A 20,511-nucleotide genomic window follows, 5' to 3' on the forward strand; every position below is an offset into this window, starting at 1 on the left:
CTGTAGTTCGGTGTTTTTTTAAACAAAGATGTTTACATCTGCCTCTTGTTGAACACAGCATTGTTAATTTTTTCAATCGTGTTTTCATGACACTGCTCCTGATGGAAATAGATGTGCTGCCAACATTGTATTGAGCTAATGGGAAAGGAGCAAGTCCCAAAGTTGCTCTTACAAAGAAATGATTGTTCTTTATGTAGGTCAGCATCAAACATATCGCATCAATGCACATTTCCTTTCACTCCAACTTGGAAATGTGCTTTTAATCTGTGTGGCAACAGTTCTATGTTTTACCTCAAAGAAGGAATCTAAATCAAAGAGGTAAATAACTTTTGTGCTGCTGTTTTTCCAGCTGTGCCCATGGATTCATTTACTTTTTACTGTTATAACGAGAATGGATGCTTTTGAGGTGTCATTGATGGACTAACAAACATAACTTTACGGTTTAGATGTGAAACAGTTGCTGCCACGCTGGAGCAAGAATCTCCCCGAGGGTCTGAAGCAAAAATTAAAATCCAGCCTCCAGTGTTCTCATTTATGAGGCATCTCCATGATTGCAAAATAAGGCCAAAGCGCAACTGTTTCAAATCCAATTTATAACAGCAATATAACACAAAGGACCATTATTAATACCAACAACTCATTTGCTGGCATTGATTACAGGTTAAAGAAGTGATCAACACAGATAAGCTATTTGGATGGAGACAACATGGTTAGTGGGCTGGGATGTGTTGGCTGGAAAACTTACTTAAATGGACGCAGTAATGAGTCATCATTTCAGCTTGCTCACGCTTTTTGGAATTTTCCACTTCCTATCGCCAGCTATTATTTCCTTCCATATCCCATTCCTCCTACCACACTCTTCCACTTTTCCAGTTTCCAATTCCTTGGATGTAATCATCCTATCTTCATCTACAGGAATCCCTAGCTACCAATCTGTGTCCAACCAGACACAATCAATCCCCATACTTCTCTGTTGCCTGCACTTATTCTCACCTTAAAACTATGGCTTCTAGTTTTCAACTCTCTTGCCAGAAAAAAAGCACTATGACCATCTACATTATCTATGCCCATCATGATTTTATAAACCACTTAAGTAAACCCCTCAACCTCTGTCACTACAGGGAAATAAAAGCAGCCCAGCCTGTCCAGTTTCTCCTTCTAAGTCGTGCCCTCCAGTCCCCACAACGTCCTTGTGATTATTTTTGCACTTTTTCCTTGCTTAATCATAACATTCTGGTAATAAGCAATCAGATTGCACACAATACTCCAATGTTTAGAACAGCTGAAAAACTATGCCCCAACTCTTGTACTCAGCGTCCCCACCAATGAAGGCAGGCATGCCATATACCCTCTTCATCAGCCCGACTACCTGTGTCACCATTCCCAGGGAACGATATACTTGCACTCTTAGTTGTGTCTTTTCTACAAGACTTCCCAGAGTTCAGCCATTCACTGTGTACATCCTACTCTGAGGTGATTCCCAAAATAATCACCTTGCAATTCTCCAAGTTACTTTACATCTATCATTCCTTGTCCACTTCCACAGTTAATCCAGATCTTGATTGTAACCTTAGACATCCCTCTTCACTGTCCACTACACCAATTTTAGTGTCATCTACAAACTTACTATTCATACTGCCTGCATTGTAATCCAAATCATTATGCTGTATAACAATTTTATTTTGCTGATCAATACTAAGTGACAGAAGTTTTTTTAAATGATTACACAAATCAATTTTAGTGGAAGCCTGAACTGTGAGTTTTTTCCAATATATTTTCCATACATTTTCCTTACTGAATGAAATCAACCTGCATGAAGTTGAATGTGGGCATCTCCAGAGTACTACAATTAATTCTTTGGAAAGAGAGTGGAGAGAGGAATGTGGGTTTGATTCAGTATCAAACTTGAGATGATTGAATATTATTTGTTGAACATACAGTGCCTATAAAAAGTATTCACCCCCCCCCCCACCCCGTAAGTTTTAATGTTTAATTGTTTTACAACATTGAATCACAGTGGATTTAATTTGGCTTTTTTTGACACTGGTCAACAGAAAAAGACTGTTTTACAATATTAAAAAGACATTGTGGCAGGTATGCGGATAGAAAAAGTTTAGAGGGTCATGCAAATTTCATGTACAATGGAAGTAGCTCAGGTAAGCATGGATGAGTTGGGCTGAATATCCTGTTTCCGTGTTGTATCTTTCCATATTCTTTGATTTGTGATAACATGCTTGTTTAAAATTGAAGAGATCATAAATCCTAATTATACAGATTACGTAATTGAGTCATGAGTTGGTTAAGTTTGTAAGGCATGATTTTAAACCTGCGATGGGAAACATTTAAGGCAAAGCCATAGAGGGGAAAAAAATGGTCTAGCTGGACTAAGCAAGAGATGTTAGAGGTGGTATTGGATCAGAAAGAAATGTTTATAATAATAGAAAGAAGTAAAACAGATTTGGGAAAGTTTTAGAATTTTATAAGGGAAGAAGATTGTAAAAATAAATTGCAGGAGCTTCCACAAATATGAAAAAGAAGATTTGAAATTAATATTGGTTCATGGAAAACTGAGGAGAAATTGACAGAAATTAAATGAATATTTTAGTAAAAAGGTGTGCTTGCACTTTCAGAAAGCAGACAACAAAGTGGTTTATGAAACTTTTAAAACTAGAGTACAGTGATATATATTTGTAAGGACTGAGAAATGGATTAGTTTTGTCTGGACAGGGATTGATGCTGGGACTATAGCTGCTGTTCATAGCCATGATCTGGATGAGGTCGCCATGCAATATATTTGAGTTTGCTGATGGTGCAAAGCTGGAAAGCAGTATGAGTTGTCAGAAAGTAGAGGCGGCAGAGTGTAGAAACGGGTTGTGAATGGATAAGGATAGGGTATATTGAACAGCCTTTTTCCCCATGTGATAATAATGCAGATTTTTTTCCGATAATGAACTATTGTTGTTCAGAGGGTCCTTGACGTCCTTGTACAAAAATTATGAAAAGTTAGCAATTTAGTGTGAAGATCCAGCTTCTTTTTGCAGCAAACTGTGAGACAAAATAAGGATGGCTTCTTTCCAGATGAGACACATCTGGATTATTGTGCACAGGGTTTCTTACCCAAGGAAGGGAATACTTGCATTGGAGGAAGTAAGTGAATGTTCACCAGATTGCTTTCTGAGATGGCAGGTATGTTTTATAGGGTGATATTTAATAAACTAGGCCTGTACTTAATTATAGAAGAATTTGTGTAAGAACTTCATATATTGTGAAGGAATCACTAGAACATGACAGGGTAGATGTGGAGGTGTTTCCACTAAATCAGATCACAGTCTTAAAGCATCAGCTATTAAAACAATTATTCATCTGGAGCAGGGATTCCCAATCTGGGGTCCACAGACCTCTTAGATATTTGTAGGAGTCCATGGCATAAAAAAGTTTGGGAACCCCAGATCTAGAGAATGATAAAGATTAGAATTTTCTTCCCAGGAGGGATCTGAGTTTATTCAGTCCTTTAGTGGTAACACTATAGAGGGCAAGTTATTATTGGAACAATGACTGGTTGGGAGAGGAAGAGATACAATGAGTCCTGTGTCTTTACAAGTTATGAAAGCAAATGGGAACTCAGCAGGCAGGTGAGAAAGCAAACAGTACATCGACCTTCATAGTGAGAAGGTTTGAATACTGGAACAGGAATGGTTTAATACAATTGTGCAGGGCCTTTGTGACACCGGTCCGTGTGTATTGTGAATATATTAATATCCTTATGAGGAAAGATGTTCTCATTATGGAGAAATAGTAGCAAATACTCACCAAACTGGTTCCAAGGATTGCCGGACTGATATATGGAAGAAGACATTGAATAATTGGGCTTCTATTTGTTAAAATATCTCATTGAAACTTAAAGTCCTGATGGGAACAGACTAGGTGCAGGAAAGATGAACATGATGCTGGAGATAACCAGAGCCAGAGGTCCCAGTACATGGATATGGGGGTAAGTACCTTAGGAATCAAAGTGGGAATTCATAACTTTGGAGACAGTTGAACCCAAATTTATTCAAGGAGGAGCTAGATTTAGTTATGGCTAAATAGATTAAGGAAGAGAAGAAGAAAAGAGAAATTGAATTCTGAATTGGTATGGTGCACAGTGATCTTTTGAGTGGCAGAGCAAGCTGAGAAGCTGAGAGCCAGGTGACTGACTACTGAGTTTCAGACAAAATAAGTCATCTTGCTCAATAGCAAGTTTGAAATATTAAGAGCTGCTAATGATATAACAAATCTTATTGTTTATCACTAGCAGAAATTGTACCAATGTGATCTTTCAGTTTCTCCTACAGGATACAATCTCCCTCTTTCCAAACTCAATGCTGCATTTACACATTGGGAGCTTCAGAAGAAAGCAGACAATACCAAATAAAAATGAAGACATTGGACCAGAGAAAAACAAGCGGATGATAATTTTGCTAATTACATTTTATAAAAAATATAATTTTAATGATACTTGTGATCTCTCAATAGCCTTCTATGACATAAGTTTCAGTTCCATAGGTATGGGCTGATATATTTTTAAGGTTGTCCACATTGATGGGAGGAGACATGGTTCCTCAGGGATATCAGTGTTATTCCCGTTATGCAAACTGAACAAGAGCAGACACCAAGTTATAATTTTTGTTATTAACTTTGGATATTGGAACTCTCTAAGGATGTTTGAGTTATTTCTTGCTTTTAGCGGGACAGTTAGACAAAGCACTGGACTCTCGCCAGGACCAAAAAAAAAACTCCTTTTAGCTGATCGTAGCAGCATTCACTGCAACCACCATAAATGCGTCTAAACCATAATTATAATGAATGCACAAAGCAGGAAAAGTAAAACTATTTACTATGATTTGGTTCATTTTAGACAATAATGTCTAGCAATTCATCCCTATTTGTCAGCCAAGCCAATGGAACAGATTTTGGACCTAGAAAACAATGTGCTGATGTGGCTGGCTGTACAGCATGTTTAACTGCAGGAATTCACTTCCAAGCACAGCATTCAATATCAAGAAAGATTAATCAGGAGTCCATTTCATAGTTATTGTATTTTAAAAAGGAGCTTTTATTTGTTAATAATTGCTTTATTAGCATCTTCATAAATCCTCACGATATCATAAAATATTGTGAACACATTGCATGAAATTTTGAAGAGCACTGTCTGATTATTATTTTTAACTATATAAGTAACATAAGCAATTGGATCATGTTTGGATCTCCTTCCATTTTTAATTCAAATTGAACTTTTGGATGTTTTGCTTCCTCCTGAAAAGACGTTAGTTAACAACTGATCAAAAGGATGCAATTCTTTTCCAGGTATGCGTTAAAATCTGTGAGTTACTGAATTGTACACTATCCAGTGAACGTCAGCCGTGAACTTATTCAGAGCAGCTCCAGCAATCACCACTTGAAAGTGTCATAGAATGCCACGTTTCTGCCGAAGAGGACCCGTCACTATTGAGGGGGTGGCAGAAGGTTCGGGAAATACACGGCAACACTATTCCATGTTTTCTCAGAACCACCATTCATGAATATAATGAAAATAATGCAACCAAAACATGATAACAGGGATATGAATGAGGAATTTTACTGTAAGGAACAGATTTCCAGTTTTGCATCTCTACAAATGTCAATAAATATAAGTGGAATTTGAAACTAATGAATTACAATGAAAGTGAATAGGAATTTCAAATATACAAATATTATAAATCAAGTTGAGTTATTTTAAATCTCAGATTGCAATCAGTTATATGTTCAGATTTTCATTTTGAATGTATCTGTTACAGTTCATATAGTAATGCTGATTTGATTGAACAGAATATTGATGTTTATTATCTTGCTATTTGATGATAAACTGTAGTGTCCCTCCATCCCCTCAACAATTACTATTGCTGTCTCTCATTTTAATATCTAGACACATTAGCAGTGATTCACCCTAGATTATTTGCAATTTAGATCAGCCATATCTACCTCGTGATTCACCCAGATTATTTTTGCCATCTATTTAAACAAGTCCTCCCAGATTTATTCATAGGTATGTTGTTGCCTCCCTGCTCTCTCTTTCTTTTGCCTGAGCTACTGCGACATTGATACACTGCAACCACTCTTCCGCATTCTTCGCGTCCTTTGCTTTGAAGATGTATGTTTTGTTATCTGTGAAGATTTCAAAGGCCCGAGGAAGACTGCGGTCCCTTCGCTTTTTAGTGATGACCTTTACACTTTGCACTTTGCTTAGTTCAATTGGACAGTCATCCGGATCATCATTCTGAGAGACAAAAAGATGAAGCACAATTGGTAGAACAGATGTGATGTTTTCAGAAATATTTATTATTTTCACATGCCTATCACTTAAAGACCCATTTGAAATGGTGTATTTTTTGGCTAGTTCAACAATTTATTGCTAGAAAAAATTCCCTTGGCATTATTTTAATGGTTGGAAATTATTTTAATTACCCAAGTAATTAAATCAAGAATATGTCAAATCATCACTTTATTCCTAACCATCTAGTTTAATTCAATATTCTTCAAAGGTGTTAGATAACAGGAATAAACTGTCACCAGTACCTTTGCATTGGTTTTAAACAGAAGTGCCCTTCCTTCCTATATTCAATATTTTATATTATTAAGTAAAATTAATTGTAGGAATGATTGGAAGACATTTTAGTCATGGAAATTTAATATCTTCATGTCTTCCAAATTGGAATTGTCAATGTGTAAGGTTCCTGTAGTAACGTAACTAGAGTCTTTCTATAGTGATGTAGTTTGGAATGGCGCAGTGTTCGTACTTCCTGTCAACATGGAGCTAATAACCCTTCGTTGAAAAGTTCGCCAGAAATATGATTTCCATCTCACAACTGGAAAACAATATTTATTTTTGGTGTGGCTTTTTTGGGTTATTTTCTAACATAAAATCCCAAGAGAGTTAAATATAGACTCCAAATTGATGCAGGCTAATTTTAATGATGACTAACATAAAAAATACTGATCAGTTGGGCGAGAAAAGCAGATTTAGTATTTTAGGCTGATGTCCAATCATTGGAAAAATAGTTTATCTGTCCAAGGGTGCTCCCTGACTCATTTGTTACTACCAACTATAATATATTTTTTCAGATCACCAGGAGCATAGTATTTTGCTTTCATTCTAAAGACGACTAGACCAGGAGCTAAAAATATGCTGTCAGAAACTACTGCAAGTTATAACTCAATATAGAATTTGAGATAAATAATTCAGAGAGAACTTATTTGTGGATTATAGTACTTAGTTAAATCATTTAACCTAATGAATTATAAACATCTACCTACTGATTTTCCTTTACGAAAGAGAAGCTGATTCCCAGCCAGTGTGAAGTAATGAGTCTTCCATCTCTTTATAAATTTCCACCTCACTTGTTTTTCCTTGAGCTTGCCTTCAATGAATGGTTGGCCATCTTGATTTACAACTGTTAAAATAATATTAAACATGGACAATCAGTTGTCATCATTATCAAAAAAGTAAGAATATTTATAATACCAATTTTATTACAAATAATTTTGAACCCTAATGCAGGATCTCGACTCAAAATGTCAGCCTTTCTTCTGCTTTCGCAGATGCTGCCTGACCTGCTGAGTTCATCCAGCACTTTGTTTTTCGTTCCAGAGTCCAGCATCTGCAGTCACGTCTACTTCTATTTTGGCACAAGGTTTGGACTGGGCGATGAATGAAGTACTAACCATTCATTACACATTGCACTTAACACTTGCCACATTCTTTCCTTGAGCTTTAACACCAAAACTAGCAGTTATTAGAGAGCTTGAGGAGTGCTGGACTCTCCTTGGGGGATTCATAGAAATCAATGCTGTATTGCCCTATCCAGTAAAATTAGTAAAACTTTATCAAATAAAAAATAATTGGATATTAATTTCTCCCAATATGGGTGTCTCTGTGGCATGCACAGATATTAAAAATATTTAAAATCTTTACCCTGGAGTGCAAGAATTGGAGACAGTAGTCTCAAAGCTGGTATTAGGAAGCAAGGCAGGAATGCAATCCACATCTAACAAGCTGTAAGACAATTTAAATTTTGTTAATTGTAGGCAGTCTCTGATTGAAATCGTTTTTGTTTTTGCTTTAATAGTTACCAGCTGCATTGCGAAGCATCAAATCCCACTAATTTAAGGGAAGTGAATTCAGTTTTGAGAAGAATCTGTGTTTTCCCACATGGCTTTACTTTCCCAAGGTATTCAAGTTTTCGAAATGGGTTTGTGTTGGGTAATAGGTCCCAACATGGATTTGAATAGATGACACCACTATCACTGGGTTGACTTTCAGACCACAAAGATCTCATGCTCTGAATCCTCCAGGATGGGAGATTAGGCCTCCCATCTTTAAATCGGAGCTACCCCAAACTATAGGATTAGATTGTTCCTTTGTCAATGACGATCATCATTTTGCTAATCAGCATGATGTCCCTGTTTATAAGTGATGTCACCATGTGTCATCTGTGATCACGTGTATTGTGCATATGTCCAGTAGAACTACGAACAAAGCTAGGTACTTTCAGAGCTCTGATACCAACACAGTGCACACACAGTCCAGGATACTGCACAATGAACTCACAAGTATGCATGCTGTACTGTCACAGTGAAATTAAACGCCAAGGCACAACATTTTGATTTCTCGATTTTCTAATCAAAATTCCATTTTCATTTTCTTGCTGGTCCATAAAACACAGTCTATGTCATGCAAACCTGTTAATATTCCAGACTACCACATATAAACTAAGTCCAAGTTGAAATGTTATTTAGTGTACAGGAATCAAAATGGTAAATATTAATTTAGAATCTGATAGGGAAATGACTTTTTCTATCAAGTTTTTTCCAACAATTAAGGTTTGAAGGTATGAGGTTCCGTACTTGTACAAGTTCTTAAATATTGCAGGCTCTCTCTCATACTGAAAGAACAGGCAGGCCCTAATTTATTTTGTTAAATGCTAATCTGTGATCAACTAACTACTAGACTTCTGCGTTAAACCGTGCACATAGTCATCCAAAGTTGATTGTTCTGCAATTATGATGAGCATTCATAGTTTTTTAGGTATTTTCAGGGAGAACCTGATGGGAGTTACAGTGCCTATGAAAAGTATTCATCACCCCTCCCCCCTTTGGATGTTTTCATACTTTATTGGTCTTTTTACAGAATTGAGTCACAGTGGATTTACTTTGGTTTTTTTGGCATGATCAACAGAAAAAGATTCTTTTGTGTTAAAGTGAAAACAGATCTCTAAAAAGTGATCTAAATTAATTACAATTATAAAACACAAAATGATGGATTACGTAAGTATTCACCCTCTTCAAGTCAGTATTTAGTAGATGCACCTTTGAAAGTAATTACAGCCTTGAGTCTGTGTGGGTAGGTCTCCATCAGCTTTGCACAACTGGACACACCAATTTTTTTCCCATTCTTCTTTACAAAACTGCTCAAGCTCTACATGGGGATTGTGAGGAAACAGCCTTTTCCAACTCCAGCCACAAATTCTCAATTGGATTGAGGTCTGGACTCTGACTTGGTCACTCCAGGACATTAACTTTGTTGTTTTCAAGTCATTCCCGTATAGCTTTGGCTTTATGCTTGGGGTCATTGTCTTGCTGGAAAACAAATCTTCTGAGTTGCAGATCTTTTGCAGACTGCATCAGGTTTTCCTCCAGGATCTCCCTGTATTTTGCTGTATTCCTTTTACCCTCTGCCTTCACAAGCCTTTCAGGGCCTGCTGCTGTGAAACGTACCCACAACATGATGCAGCCACCACCAAGCTTCATGGTAGGGAAAGTGTGTTTTTGATGATGTGAGATGTTTAGTCTGACAGTAAAAATGCTCAGTTTTGGTTTCATCAGACTATGAAACCTTCTTCCAGCGGACTTCAGAATCTCCCACATGCCTTCTGGCAAGCTCTAGCCGAGATTTCATGTGAGTTTTTTTCCAACAGTGGCTTTCTCTTTTCCACTCTCCCATAAAGCTGCGACTGGAGAAGCACCCGGGCAACAGTTGTACACACAGTCTCACCCATCTCAGCCACTGAAGCTTGTAACTCCTCCAGAGCTGTCATAGATCTCTTGGTGGCCTCCCTCACTAGTCCCCTTTTTGCAGCATGGTCACTCAGTTTTTGAGGACTGCCTACTCTAGGCAGATTTACAGCTGTGCTATATTCTTTCCATTTCTTGATGATTGACTTAACAGTATTGCAAGGGACATTCAGTGACTTGGAAATTTTCTTGATCCGTCTCCTGACTTGTGCTTTTCAAAAACCTTTTCGCAGAGTTGTTCAGAGTGTTCTTTTGTCTTCATGGTGTAGCTTTTGCCAAGATACTGACTCACCAGCAGTTGGACCTTCCAGATACAGGTGTATTTTTACTATAGTCAATTGAAACACCTTGACTATACACTAGTGATCTCCGTTTAACTAATTATGTGACTTCAAAAACCATTTGGCTGAACCAGTGATGATTTGGTATGGCATATAAAAAGGGGGGGGGGGATGAATACTTGTGCAATCAATTTTTTTGTGTTTTATATTTGTAATTAATTTAGATCACTTTGTTGAGATTCATTTTGACTTGAAAGAGTCTTTTTCTGTTGATCAGTGTCAAAAAAGCCAAGTTAAATCCACTGTGATTCAATGTTGTAAAACAATAATCTTTCAAGGAGGGTGAATACTTTTTATAGGTACTGTATTTACAGGCCTCTGAACAGCAGCCAGCATGTGGTCCTGGTTATAAATTAGAGTGGGAGATAGAAAAAGCATGTCAAAAAGGCTATGTTATCTTATTCATGAGATTTCAGTATGCAGATTGATTGGAAAAATCAAGTTGATGCTGGATCCTAAGAGAGAGAATATATGGAATATCTCAACAGTGGCTTTTTGGTGCATTTGTTGTTAAATTGAATAGACTTTATTATTTACATCCTTCATAGACATGAGGAGTAAAAATCTTTATGTTACGTCTCCATTTAAATATGCAATGTGCAATTTATAGTAATTTATAATAAATAGTATGTACACCAGGACAGTCAATATAATATAGAAATACAGTTGTATCAGCATGAATTAATCAGTCTGATGGCCTGGTGGAAGAGCTGTCCCGGAGCCTGCTGGTCCTGGCTTTTATGCTGCGGTACCGTTTCTCAGATGGTAGCAGCTGGAACAGTTTGTGGTTGGGGTGACTCAGGTCCCCAATGATCCTTTGGGCCCTTTTTACACACCTGTCTTTGTAAGTGTCCTGAATAGTTGTGAGTACAACAGGATACCAGTCGTTCAGACGTGTTACCTTGGTCTTTTTAGGTACAGGAACAATGGGGGATGTTTGAAGCAGGAGGGCACTCTACACTGGGTGAGGGAGAGATTAAAAATGTCTGTAAACACACCTGCCAGTAGTGCCACACACATTCTGAGTACTAGCTCTGGGATGCCATCTGGTCCCGCAGCCTTGTGACTGTTGTTGGAAACACCTGCGTACTTCAGCCTCAGAGATGACCAAGCTGCAGGTTCCTTCAGGGGCTCTCCTTAGGGGCTTAGTGTTGGCAACATCGAATCGAGCATAAAAAAGATTTAGCTCATCTGGGAGAGAGGCAGCAATGTTAGATATTCCACTGTGTTTAGCTTTGAAGTCTGCGATGGTGTGCGGACCTTGCTATAAGCTGTGTGTGTTGTTCGTGGAGAGTTATGTCTGGATCTTGTCCCTGTATTGTCGTTTCACTGTCTTGATGACTTTGCGCAGATTGTAGCTGCATTTCTTAAGTTCCTGTTGGTCACTGGCAATGTAAGCTCTGTGTCACACAGTAAGTGCTGCTCGCACGTAACTGCTATTCCAGGGTTTCTGAGGGATTAGAGAGGGCTCAGAAAAGGTTCATGAGGACGATTCTGGGAATGAAAGGGTTATCATATGAGCAGTGATTGAAGGCTATGGGCCTGTACTTGCTGGAATTTAGAAGAAGGGGTGGGGGAAATTTCACTGAAACCCTTCAAACGTTGAAAGGCCTCGATAGAGTGGATGTGAAGAGGATGCTCCTTTGGTGGGTAGTCTAGGACCAGAGTGTACAGAAGTGGTCGCCAACCTTTTTAAGCCCAAGATCCCCTACCTTGGCCTTAGTGAAAGGCAAGATCAACCTTCTAAATCATTTTGAGAAAAAACAGCTCAGATTGTACTTCCAACTTAGGCCTTTTATTTGGGCTAATTGTATTTGAATTACATAAAATGCTTTTGTCAAACTTTCAAATTAATTCAACCAAGAACACACTGTAACTAGCATATCAAACAGGCCATAGCTGTCTTTCTTTAAGAATATTACAATACTTCATACCTTTAATTCTAAGTTTCATTATTTAATTTTATTTCAACACGAAAAATAAATGAATAAAAATTGACGGTTGCACTCAGTGTGATGACTAGGGCTGAATATTTTCTGCTGGTTCCCTAGACTTTGGCTCATAACTACAGACAACCAGTCTGAGACAGTCTGTGAGGTGTCTGTCAGTAAGACAGCTGCTGTACTTAGATTTAATAATTTTCATCTGTGAAAATGCAATTTCATGCAGATAAGTTGACCCAAAGTAGGCACTGACTTTTGGTACACATGCGGTGAGATAAGGAAACTTCTCCCTGCTGACAAGCCCCCAAAAGTCACCATCCCTTGATCTTGCTTTAAGCTCGATGTCATTTTGCAAATCAATTATTTCCATTTCAATATCACTTGGCACACCAAATACCTGCTGGAATTTGGCTGCTACCTGTTTTATATTGATCGGCAGAAATGGGTTTGAAATAAATGCAGCAATACCTTTCATGACGTTTAACTCCCCAAAACGCCGATTGAACTTTATTGCCAGTTTGTCTAGGTAAGCACAGAACTGCTCAGGGTAAAAAAGCAATTTTTTTCCTTGATGGCCTGTAACATTTTCTCCAAGTTGGGAAAGTGTGTCAGCCTCCCGTCCTTTAAATTTGAAATCCGAATACCGAGCTTGGCTGCGCTTATCATGTGGGCAGGTGTCAGTCTTTTCCCATGAGCTCGTCGTTAAGTGCGTTTAATTTAGCCTTTAGATCTGTCAGAAACCTTAAATCCAGTAGCCACGCATCATCTGACAGCTCCTTGTGCTCCTCGTTTTTTGTCGACAGAAAAATCTTTTATCTCAGGCAGCAAGTCAACGAATCGCTACAGCAGTTTGCCGCGACTCAACCACCAAACATCAGCATGAAGAATTATGTCTCCGTAAGCGGCGTCGAACTCATCCAATAATACCTTGAATAAGCGGTGCTGAAGCGTTTTTGCTCGAATCAAGTTTATCAGTTTGACCACCAGTGTCGTTACATGAGAGAAGTCCACGACCTTCCCAGCCAAGGCCTGCTGATGGATCACACAGTGATAACTCATGAAGTCAGGAAAATCAGGGTCATTAGGGCACAGTGTTATAAAACCAACGTGCATTGCTGGGGCCCCATCAGTAATAAATGCCATCAGTTTATGAATGGGGATGTCATTTTCACGGACGTATTTTTTAAACTCATTGTAAATATCCTCACCTCTCGTTCTCTCCTTTAATTGCAAAAGAGTGAGGAAGTCCTCCTTTGTTGTAAAATCCTGGAAAGCCATTCTGACAAATACAACAAGCTGAGCTGTTTGCATTACATCTCTCCTTTAATTGCAAAAGAGTGAGGAAGTCCTCCTTTGTTGTAAAATCCTGGAAAGCCATTCTGACAAATACAACAAGCTGAGCTGTTTGCATTACATCGAACCGTAGTGAAAAATATTCACAGAGTGACAAGTCCTTTAATACTTGTTGATCCACATCCTCTGACAGTGACTCTACCCTCCTTGTCACTGTTGCAGGGCCAAGCAATATATTACGTATTGCAGTTTTGATGTCATTTTTGTTTCCAAAGTCATTAAAAACAGCCTCTGCATTTGCTTCCTTGAATAAATCGGCATCTGTAAAAGGCTTCTTGTGTTTAGCCAAAAGGTGACTTACATGAAATGATGCTTCAATACCAGCCTTATTTTGAGCAGCATGTTTTGTGAAAAACGACTGTTGGGCCTTCAACCCCAATTTCAGCTCCTCAACTCTCCTGGCATGAATTGCGCTCTTTGGGAGGTAGGTGTCTTTAAATTTCTGGTGGTCGGCATTGTGGTGCCACTCCAGATTCCCTCTTTTAGTCAGTGCGTGTGTTTGGTGGCACAACATACATACACACTTGTCTTTCACCAAGATAAATAGAAATTCCTCATCCCATTCTGGATGGAATTTGTACGTTTTTGCCTTCTTTCGTGGAGTCTCCGCCATGCTAGCTAGCTACATTGCAGGATATCACCAGCAAGTGCCATACATTGATGTTTACGATAGTCTGTACTCTTATCTAATCTAATTGGTCACTTTGATGCAACACAAGCTACGCTGAAAAAGATACAGCAGCTAAATCAAAAGAGAGAGAGAGGCGCTAACTTTTCAGTAAGAACTAAAATTAATGCTAATTACTAGCACACTATCTGAAATGCTAAACATGAATTTAGAACACATGGTTATTGGGGGTAGGGTACTAACACGGATAGAAAATTGGTTGGCAGACAGGAAACAAAGAGTAGGGATTAACAGGTCCTTTTCAGAATGGCAAGCAGTGACTAGTGGGGTACCGCAAGGCTCGGTGCTGGGACCGCAGCTATTTACAATATACATTAATGGTTTAGATGAAGGGATTAAAAGTAACATTAGCAAATTTGCAGATGACACAAAGCTGGGTGACAGTGTGAAATGTAAGGAGGATGTTATGAGAATACAGGGTGACTTGGACAGGTTGGGTGAGTGGGCAGATGCATGGCAGATGCAGTTTAATGTGGATAAATGTGAGGTTATCCACTTTGGTGGCAAGAACAGGAAGGCAGATTACTACCTGAACGGTGTTAAATTAGGAAAAGAGGAAGTACAACGAGATCTGGGTGTCCTTGTTCATCAGTCACTGAAAGCAAGCATACAGGTTAAGCAGGCAGTGAAGAAAGCTAATGGCATGTTGGCCTTCATAACACGGGGAGTTGAGTATAGGAGCAAAGAGGTCCTTCTGCAGTTGTACAAGGCCCTGGTGAGACCCCACCTGGAGTATTGTGTGCAGTTTTGGTCTCCAAATTTGAGGAAGGACATTCTTGCTATGGAGGGAGTGCAGCGTAGGTTCACTGGGTTAATTCCAGGGATGGCGGGATTGTCATATGTTGAAAGATTGGAGCGACTGGGCTTGTATACACTGGAATTTACAAGGATGAGGGGGGATCTGATTGAAACATATAAGATTATTAAGGGATTGGACACGCTAGAGGCAGGGAACATGTTCCAGATGTTGGGGGAGCCTAGAACCAGAGGCCACAGTTTAATAATAAGGGGTAGACCATTTGGAACGGAGTTGAGGAAAATCTTTTTCACACAGAGGGTTGTGGATCTGTGGAATGCTCTGCCTCAGAAGGTAGTGGAGGCCAATTCTCTGGATGCTTTCAAGAAAGAGTTAGATGGAGCTCTTAAAGATAGCAGAGTCAAGGGATATGGGGAGAAGGCTGGAACAGGGTACTGATTGTGGATGATCAGCCATGATCACAGTGAATGGCGGTGATGGCTTGAAGGGCCGAATGGCCTACTCTTGCATTTATTGTCTATTGTCTTTTGGGATGAGAAGGCACTGTGCTGGATGACATTTATAGGTGTTTCTTCTAGTGTTGTCTGCCTCATTAACAAAGGTTTTTGTTGTAGCAATCTTCCTTTGATTTTATAAACTGTCTGTTACGAATGCACGCTGCTCTAATCCTTTGATTTCTCTGCTGCTTTGGGATCAGCAGATGATTTATCACCGCAAATCTTTAAAACATTAGTGCCAGGCATTTTCATGAATTGATGCAACGGCCTGCTGAATATTCACAATTGCCTTCAACTTTCAGTTTGTCATGATAGATCTTTGTTTCCTTCATGATCAGCATACCGTTAAGCGGTCTAAGTTCACTCTGATGCTGACGAATCCACTCTTTCAATACATATACAAGATCATCATTTTTCATTTTATGCAGTATTTTTCTATTTTTCATCAATTTCTGTTTATTACTTTCAGCATAGAACTTTAATAATTTATCCTTCTGTTTCTTCAGGTCATAGATGGTGTACGTTCCAACATGATAATCTTTGTCAATAGCTTCACACTCACACCATTGTCAATTTTTCCGAACAATTTGACTTTCTCTGTTACAGACGAGCATAAATGGTTCCTCTTTTTCCACTATCACCCATAGGGGTAATTACAGGCCTTTTTGACATTTTCAACAATATCTTCACAGCACAGAGCAGAGAATAAATGCAAAACACATGGTAATCACCGCAAGTAATGCACAAAGGTCTGGCTATAATGACTGCTGAAAGCAAACTGGTGCTAACAGGGCCCCACTCAGGGTATGTGAGGTCAGCTCTCAGAAATGCCTGTGGTGCACAGTAAGCTGCGCATCATCTGGGAACCTTCCCAGTGCCTTGTAGCTTTAATGTTAGTGCTCAAAAAATCTCGGATTTTGGAGATTTTTGGACTTTGGATTTTCAGGCAAAGGATGCTCTGCCTAGTTTTATTTCCTTGATCCATAAAGAATCCATCAGTTACAAAGATATTTGTAATATATGGATCTATTTCGTTTAGAGCAATGACAACCCCACCCCTCTTAGCACCACGCATTGATCTGTTGTCTGCGCATGCGCATTGCGCTCTCTTCTGCTCTTGCTCCAATGTGAATACACCAGTTAAAGGCATCTCCTGCATGTGTGCTTTTATTTCATCGATATACAGTTGTGCACAGACACAACAATATTCTTAGGACGGTCTTCTTAATTCCTATCTATTTTGAGAATATGTGACTAACATTTACATGAAAACAAAGTCATTTCTAAAATTTCTATCAAAGACTTTCCTATTCGACTTCAAGTCTTAAGGGTTGGTTGTTTAACTCCAATTGGCAAAGAAAGCTATGACACTATATTTTATCACAACAGATAGTAGACCCACATAAGGTCTATCTATATGCTAAAGGAATAGAGAAACCATTGATTTATCCCAAATAAGTTGAATATAAAGAGGTTTGTTTTGTAAACAATGGAAAATTTATTTAGCTATGGAAGGAACACAGAAAAATGTGCGATTGATGGTTGGGTTGAGCTGTTCCCCGACTTCGGCAATCCAGTTGCAAATTTATCATCACCATACAAGGAGACATCATCAGTACGCTGTTCACTTGTGATGTGTCCTCCGAGTGCTTGGCCTTCATATACTGCAGCATAAATCACATCGGCCAAACTGGAGAAAATTATTCACAAGGGTCCTTGAACATCAACTGGCTGTGAACCAGCACGGCCAACTCTCCCTGGTCTCTACCCATGAAGATAAAGAGGGACACAAAGTTAACTGAGCAGCAGTGAATGTCATGGCACAAGCAAACATGCCGTATGCAAGGGAATTCCTAGAAGTATAGTTTTCCACAAATAATTCTATAAACAGTCATGTAGAACTCGATCCCATTTATAAGCCAACACAGGCAGAATTCCAGACAATGCATAGAGTTCACCACGCAACCAATCAGTGATGAGACACCCTCCTTATGTCACAACTGGGTTTCGCTAATGACCAATCAACTGATTGGTAATTATATGAAGGGCTAAGCATTTGGAGGACACGCCACAAGTGAACAGTGCACTGATGATGTCTCCTTGTATGGGGACAAAATGTTTGCAAAAGGATTGCTAAGATCGGAGAACAACTCAACCCAACCTTGTTTAGCCAGATACAATTCTAATCATACTTTCCACCAAAAGATGCCTTATTACCACAAAATTCTTGAATCTAAGCGATTAACATGATGAGAATTATTAAGCTTGGAAATTGCTTTAGAGCTTCAATTTGTTATCTTTTTAGTTACATACTTGGAAAGGAATAAATGATTGATATTCTGTTGATTGGAAAAATGATGATGCTGCCTTTCTATTTGAAGGAGCCTGTCAGAGGGCTTTAGCAGACACATTTCCTTTCCTGATGTCTGTTCCAAAAGAGGATCAGTGGTGTTTTATGCACAAATGACATCATCAAGCTAGTTGAAGAGAATATTTTATCCAAGTGCAATGACAGGAAAAAAAACTAAGAAGTCTAAAGTTCAATTTGCAGCTAACATTTTTAATATTTTACAGTGATCATTTAAGAGATTGTGACACAGACATGTGCAATTGATACTAGCTAAATACTAACAGGAATTCATCAATCTCAGATTTTAAAATTAATGTAGTGTCCCTTATTACCTTTTGTTAGGTCAGAGTTCAGCCAATAAGCTTATTGGCGAAGCCTGCTAAGGGGTGAACTGGCTGACCTACTCTCCAAATTAGAGTTCAAATTTAACAGTTTTCTCATTGTTTGACAATCTCTCATTGTGGCAATTTTGTGTTTTTTATTGAATCATTATGATCTTACTTCCAAAAAAACGTATTGGACAGTTTTAGATCATAGATTTAATCTATTTCAATGACTTGACTTTTGCATTATTTACCTTTAAAGAATTAGTTAACTTTTTAAATTGTGTCTGCTTCCATTTACTGGCTCATAAACGTCCACTGAGAATTGGCATGCGAACAACCCATTCACGCAAACCTGGCCACATTATGGAGATGAAACCACAGGAATCTGAGGCTCAGATCAGGGGCTAATCTTGGACGTCAGGAAGCATCTATGTGCCTCCACCACTTCCTGTAGAAGCACGTTCCAGATTCTAACCACCCTATATGGAAAGAAGTTTCCTCTCAGATCCCCTGTAAACCTTGTATCTCTCACCATGCCCTCTTTTCACTTACCTCACCACAATACTGAACCGATTCTGCAACCTATGGACTCACTTTTAAACACACTACAATTCATGTTTTCTGCATTATTTATTTGCTTATTTATTATTATATATTTTTGTATTTGCACAGTAAGCCTTTTGCACATTCGCTGATTTTGTGTAGTTTTTCGTCGATTTTATTTTAATTTCTTCGTTCTATTGTGAATGTCTGCAAGTAAATGAAACTCAGGGTGGTATATGGCGATATACGTGCTTTAATAATAAATTTACTTTGAACTTTGTCACTGACATCCTCAAAGGCTTTTACTATCTATAGTACCTTGCCTATCCATTCGTCATCTATACACTTCTATCAATTTACCACATAGCCTCCTCCTTGCCAAGGAAAGCAAACCCAGCCAATCCGGAATCACTGTAATTGTCCAATCTGGGCAATATCCTAATTAATCTCTTATGTACCATGCCTCATAGTTTGGAACACCTACATACAATATGCCACATATAGTCTAACCTATGCTTTAATTAATTCTTATATTCTACACCATGGCTAATAAAGCCAAGTATTCCATTTGCCTTCTTCAACACCTTATCCATCATCAAGTTAAAGGACTTCAGCGTTTGCTCTTATACCTGATCGCTATGAATATTATTATTTCCTGCAGTTGTTGCTGATTATATTAGACAGATATATCCCATTAGACAGTTAAAATAATAAAAACCGCAAGAGAAGAACATGATGTAGTTTGATTGGACAATCATGTCTACTCATACACAAATTAATGCTTATTTATTTATCTTAAATATTAAATTCTTTGTACATTAGTGTAAAACAGTATCATTTCATGACTATGTCAGTCAATTAATATTGGCAGCAAGTTTAAAAGTTATTAGGTAAATTTCTGACTACAACCTCGAATAAATATAAAACTGCAGTTTGTGGATTGGACTCTGTCAATTCACAGCCAATTATGATGTGCTTCTACTCTCTGGTTGCTCTCTTTTTGTTACTAATTTGTGCAGTTTTGACTGGGAGAGACTGGCTTTGCGGCCTGAAGTTTGCGAATGACACAGGGTGAGAATGAATTGAACTGAGCTGAACTGGATGTGCCTGGACTGGCTGAATGATTTGTGGTTTCGTGTGTTTTATATTCCGTGTCTTTTGCTAGTTTTTTTGCTGTTTGCATGATTTGTTCATTTCTTGTGCATTGGGGGTTTGATGTTGTTTTTTTGAATGGGTTCCATGTCTTTTATTTCTTTGTTTTGTGTCTGTCTGTGGGAAGACGAATCTCAGGGTTCTATACTGCATACATTCTTTGATAATAAATGTACTTTGAACTTTTGACAACACCTGAGATGGATCAGTGTGGAACTTCTACCTCTCTGATATTTCAACTTTAGCATAAAGTCAGATAGCAGGAGCAATACAATTTTTAAATGAAACAGTTCCAACTGCATGGATCAGTACATGGAACTGTAAGGTTGTGCCCATTATAGAGACTTGGCTGTCAAAAAGGCAGGAATGACTGATGGATGTTCCAGGGTTTAGATGTTTCAAAAGGGACAGCAGGGAGCGAAAAGAAGCAGGGGAGAGGCATTGCTAAGCAGAGATAGTATCACAGCTGCAG

At 38.5% G+C, this 20,511-nt stretch overlaps 1 protein-coding gene across 8 annotated transcripts in view; it reads right to left on the reverse strand.

Annotated features, from left to right (window-relative positions):
- Positions 1-5,097: 5,097 nt before the first annotated feature.
- The window catches only part of veph1 (ventricular zone expressed PH domain-containing 1), a 264,566-nt gene continuing 249,152 nt past the window's right edge, over positions 5,098-20,511 (reverse strand). For 7 of the 8 annotated variants that reach the window (XM_072255372.1, XM_072255375.1, XM_072255378.1 and 4 more), the window contains 2 exons: positions 7,333-7,469; positions 5,098-6,295 (listed from right to left, as the gene is read on the reverse strand). In XM_072255372.1, coding sequence (XP_072111473.1) covers positions 6,059-6,295; positions 7,333-7,469 — 374 coding nt within the window. In that variant the 3' untranslated portion in view covers positions 5,098-6,058. Of the gene's footprint in view, positions 6,296-7,332; positions 7,470-20,511 lie in introns of those variants that run through there. The other variant, XM_072255381.1, reaches the window with a different exon arrangement.

This window comes from Mobula birostris, chromosome 4, assembly GCF_030028105.1.
Source record: "Mobula birostris isolate sMobBir1 chromosome 4, sMobBir1.hap1, whole genome shotgun sequence".
Taxonomy (NCBI): Eukaryota; Metazoa; Chordata; class Chondrichthyes; order Myliobatiformes; family Myliobatidae; genus Mobula; species Mobula birostris.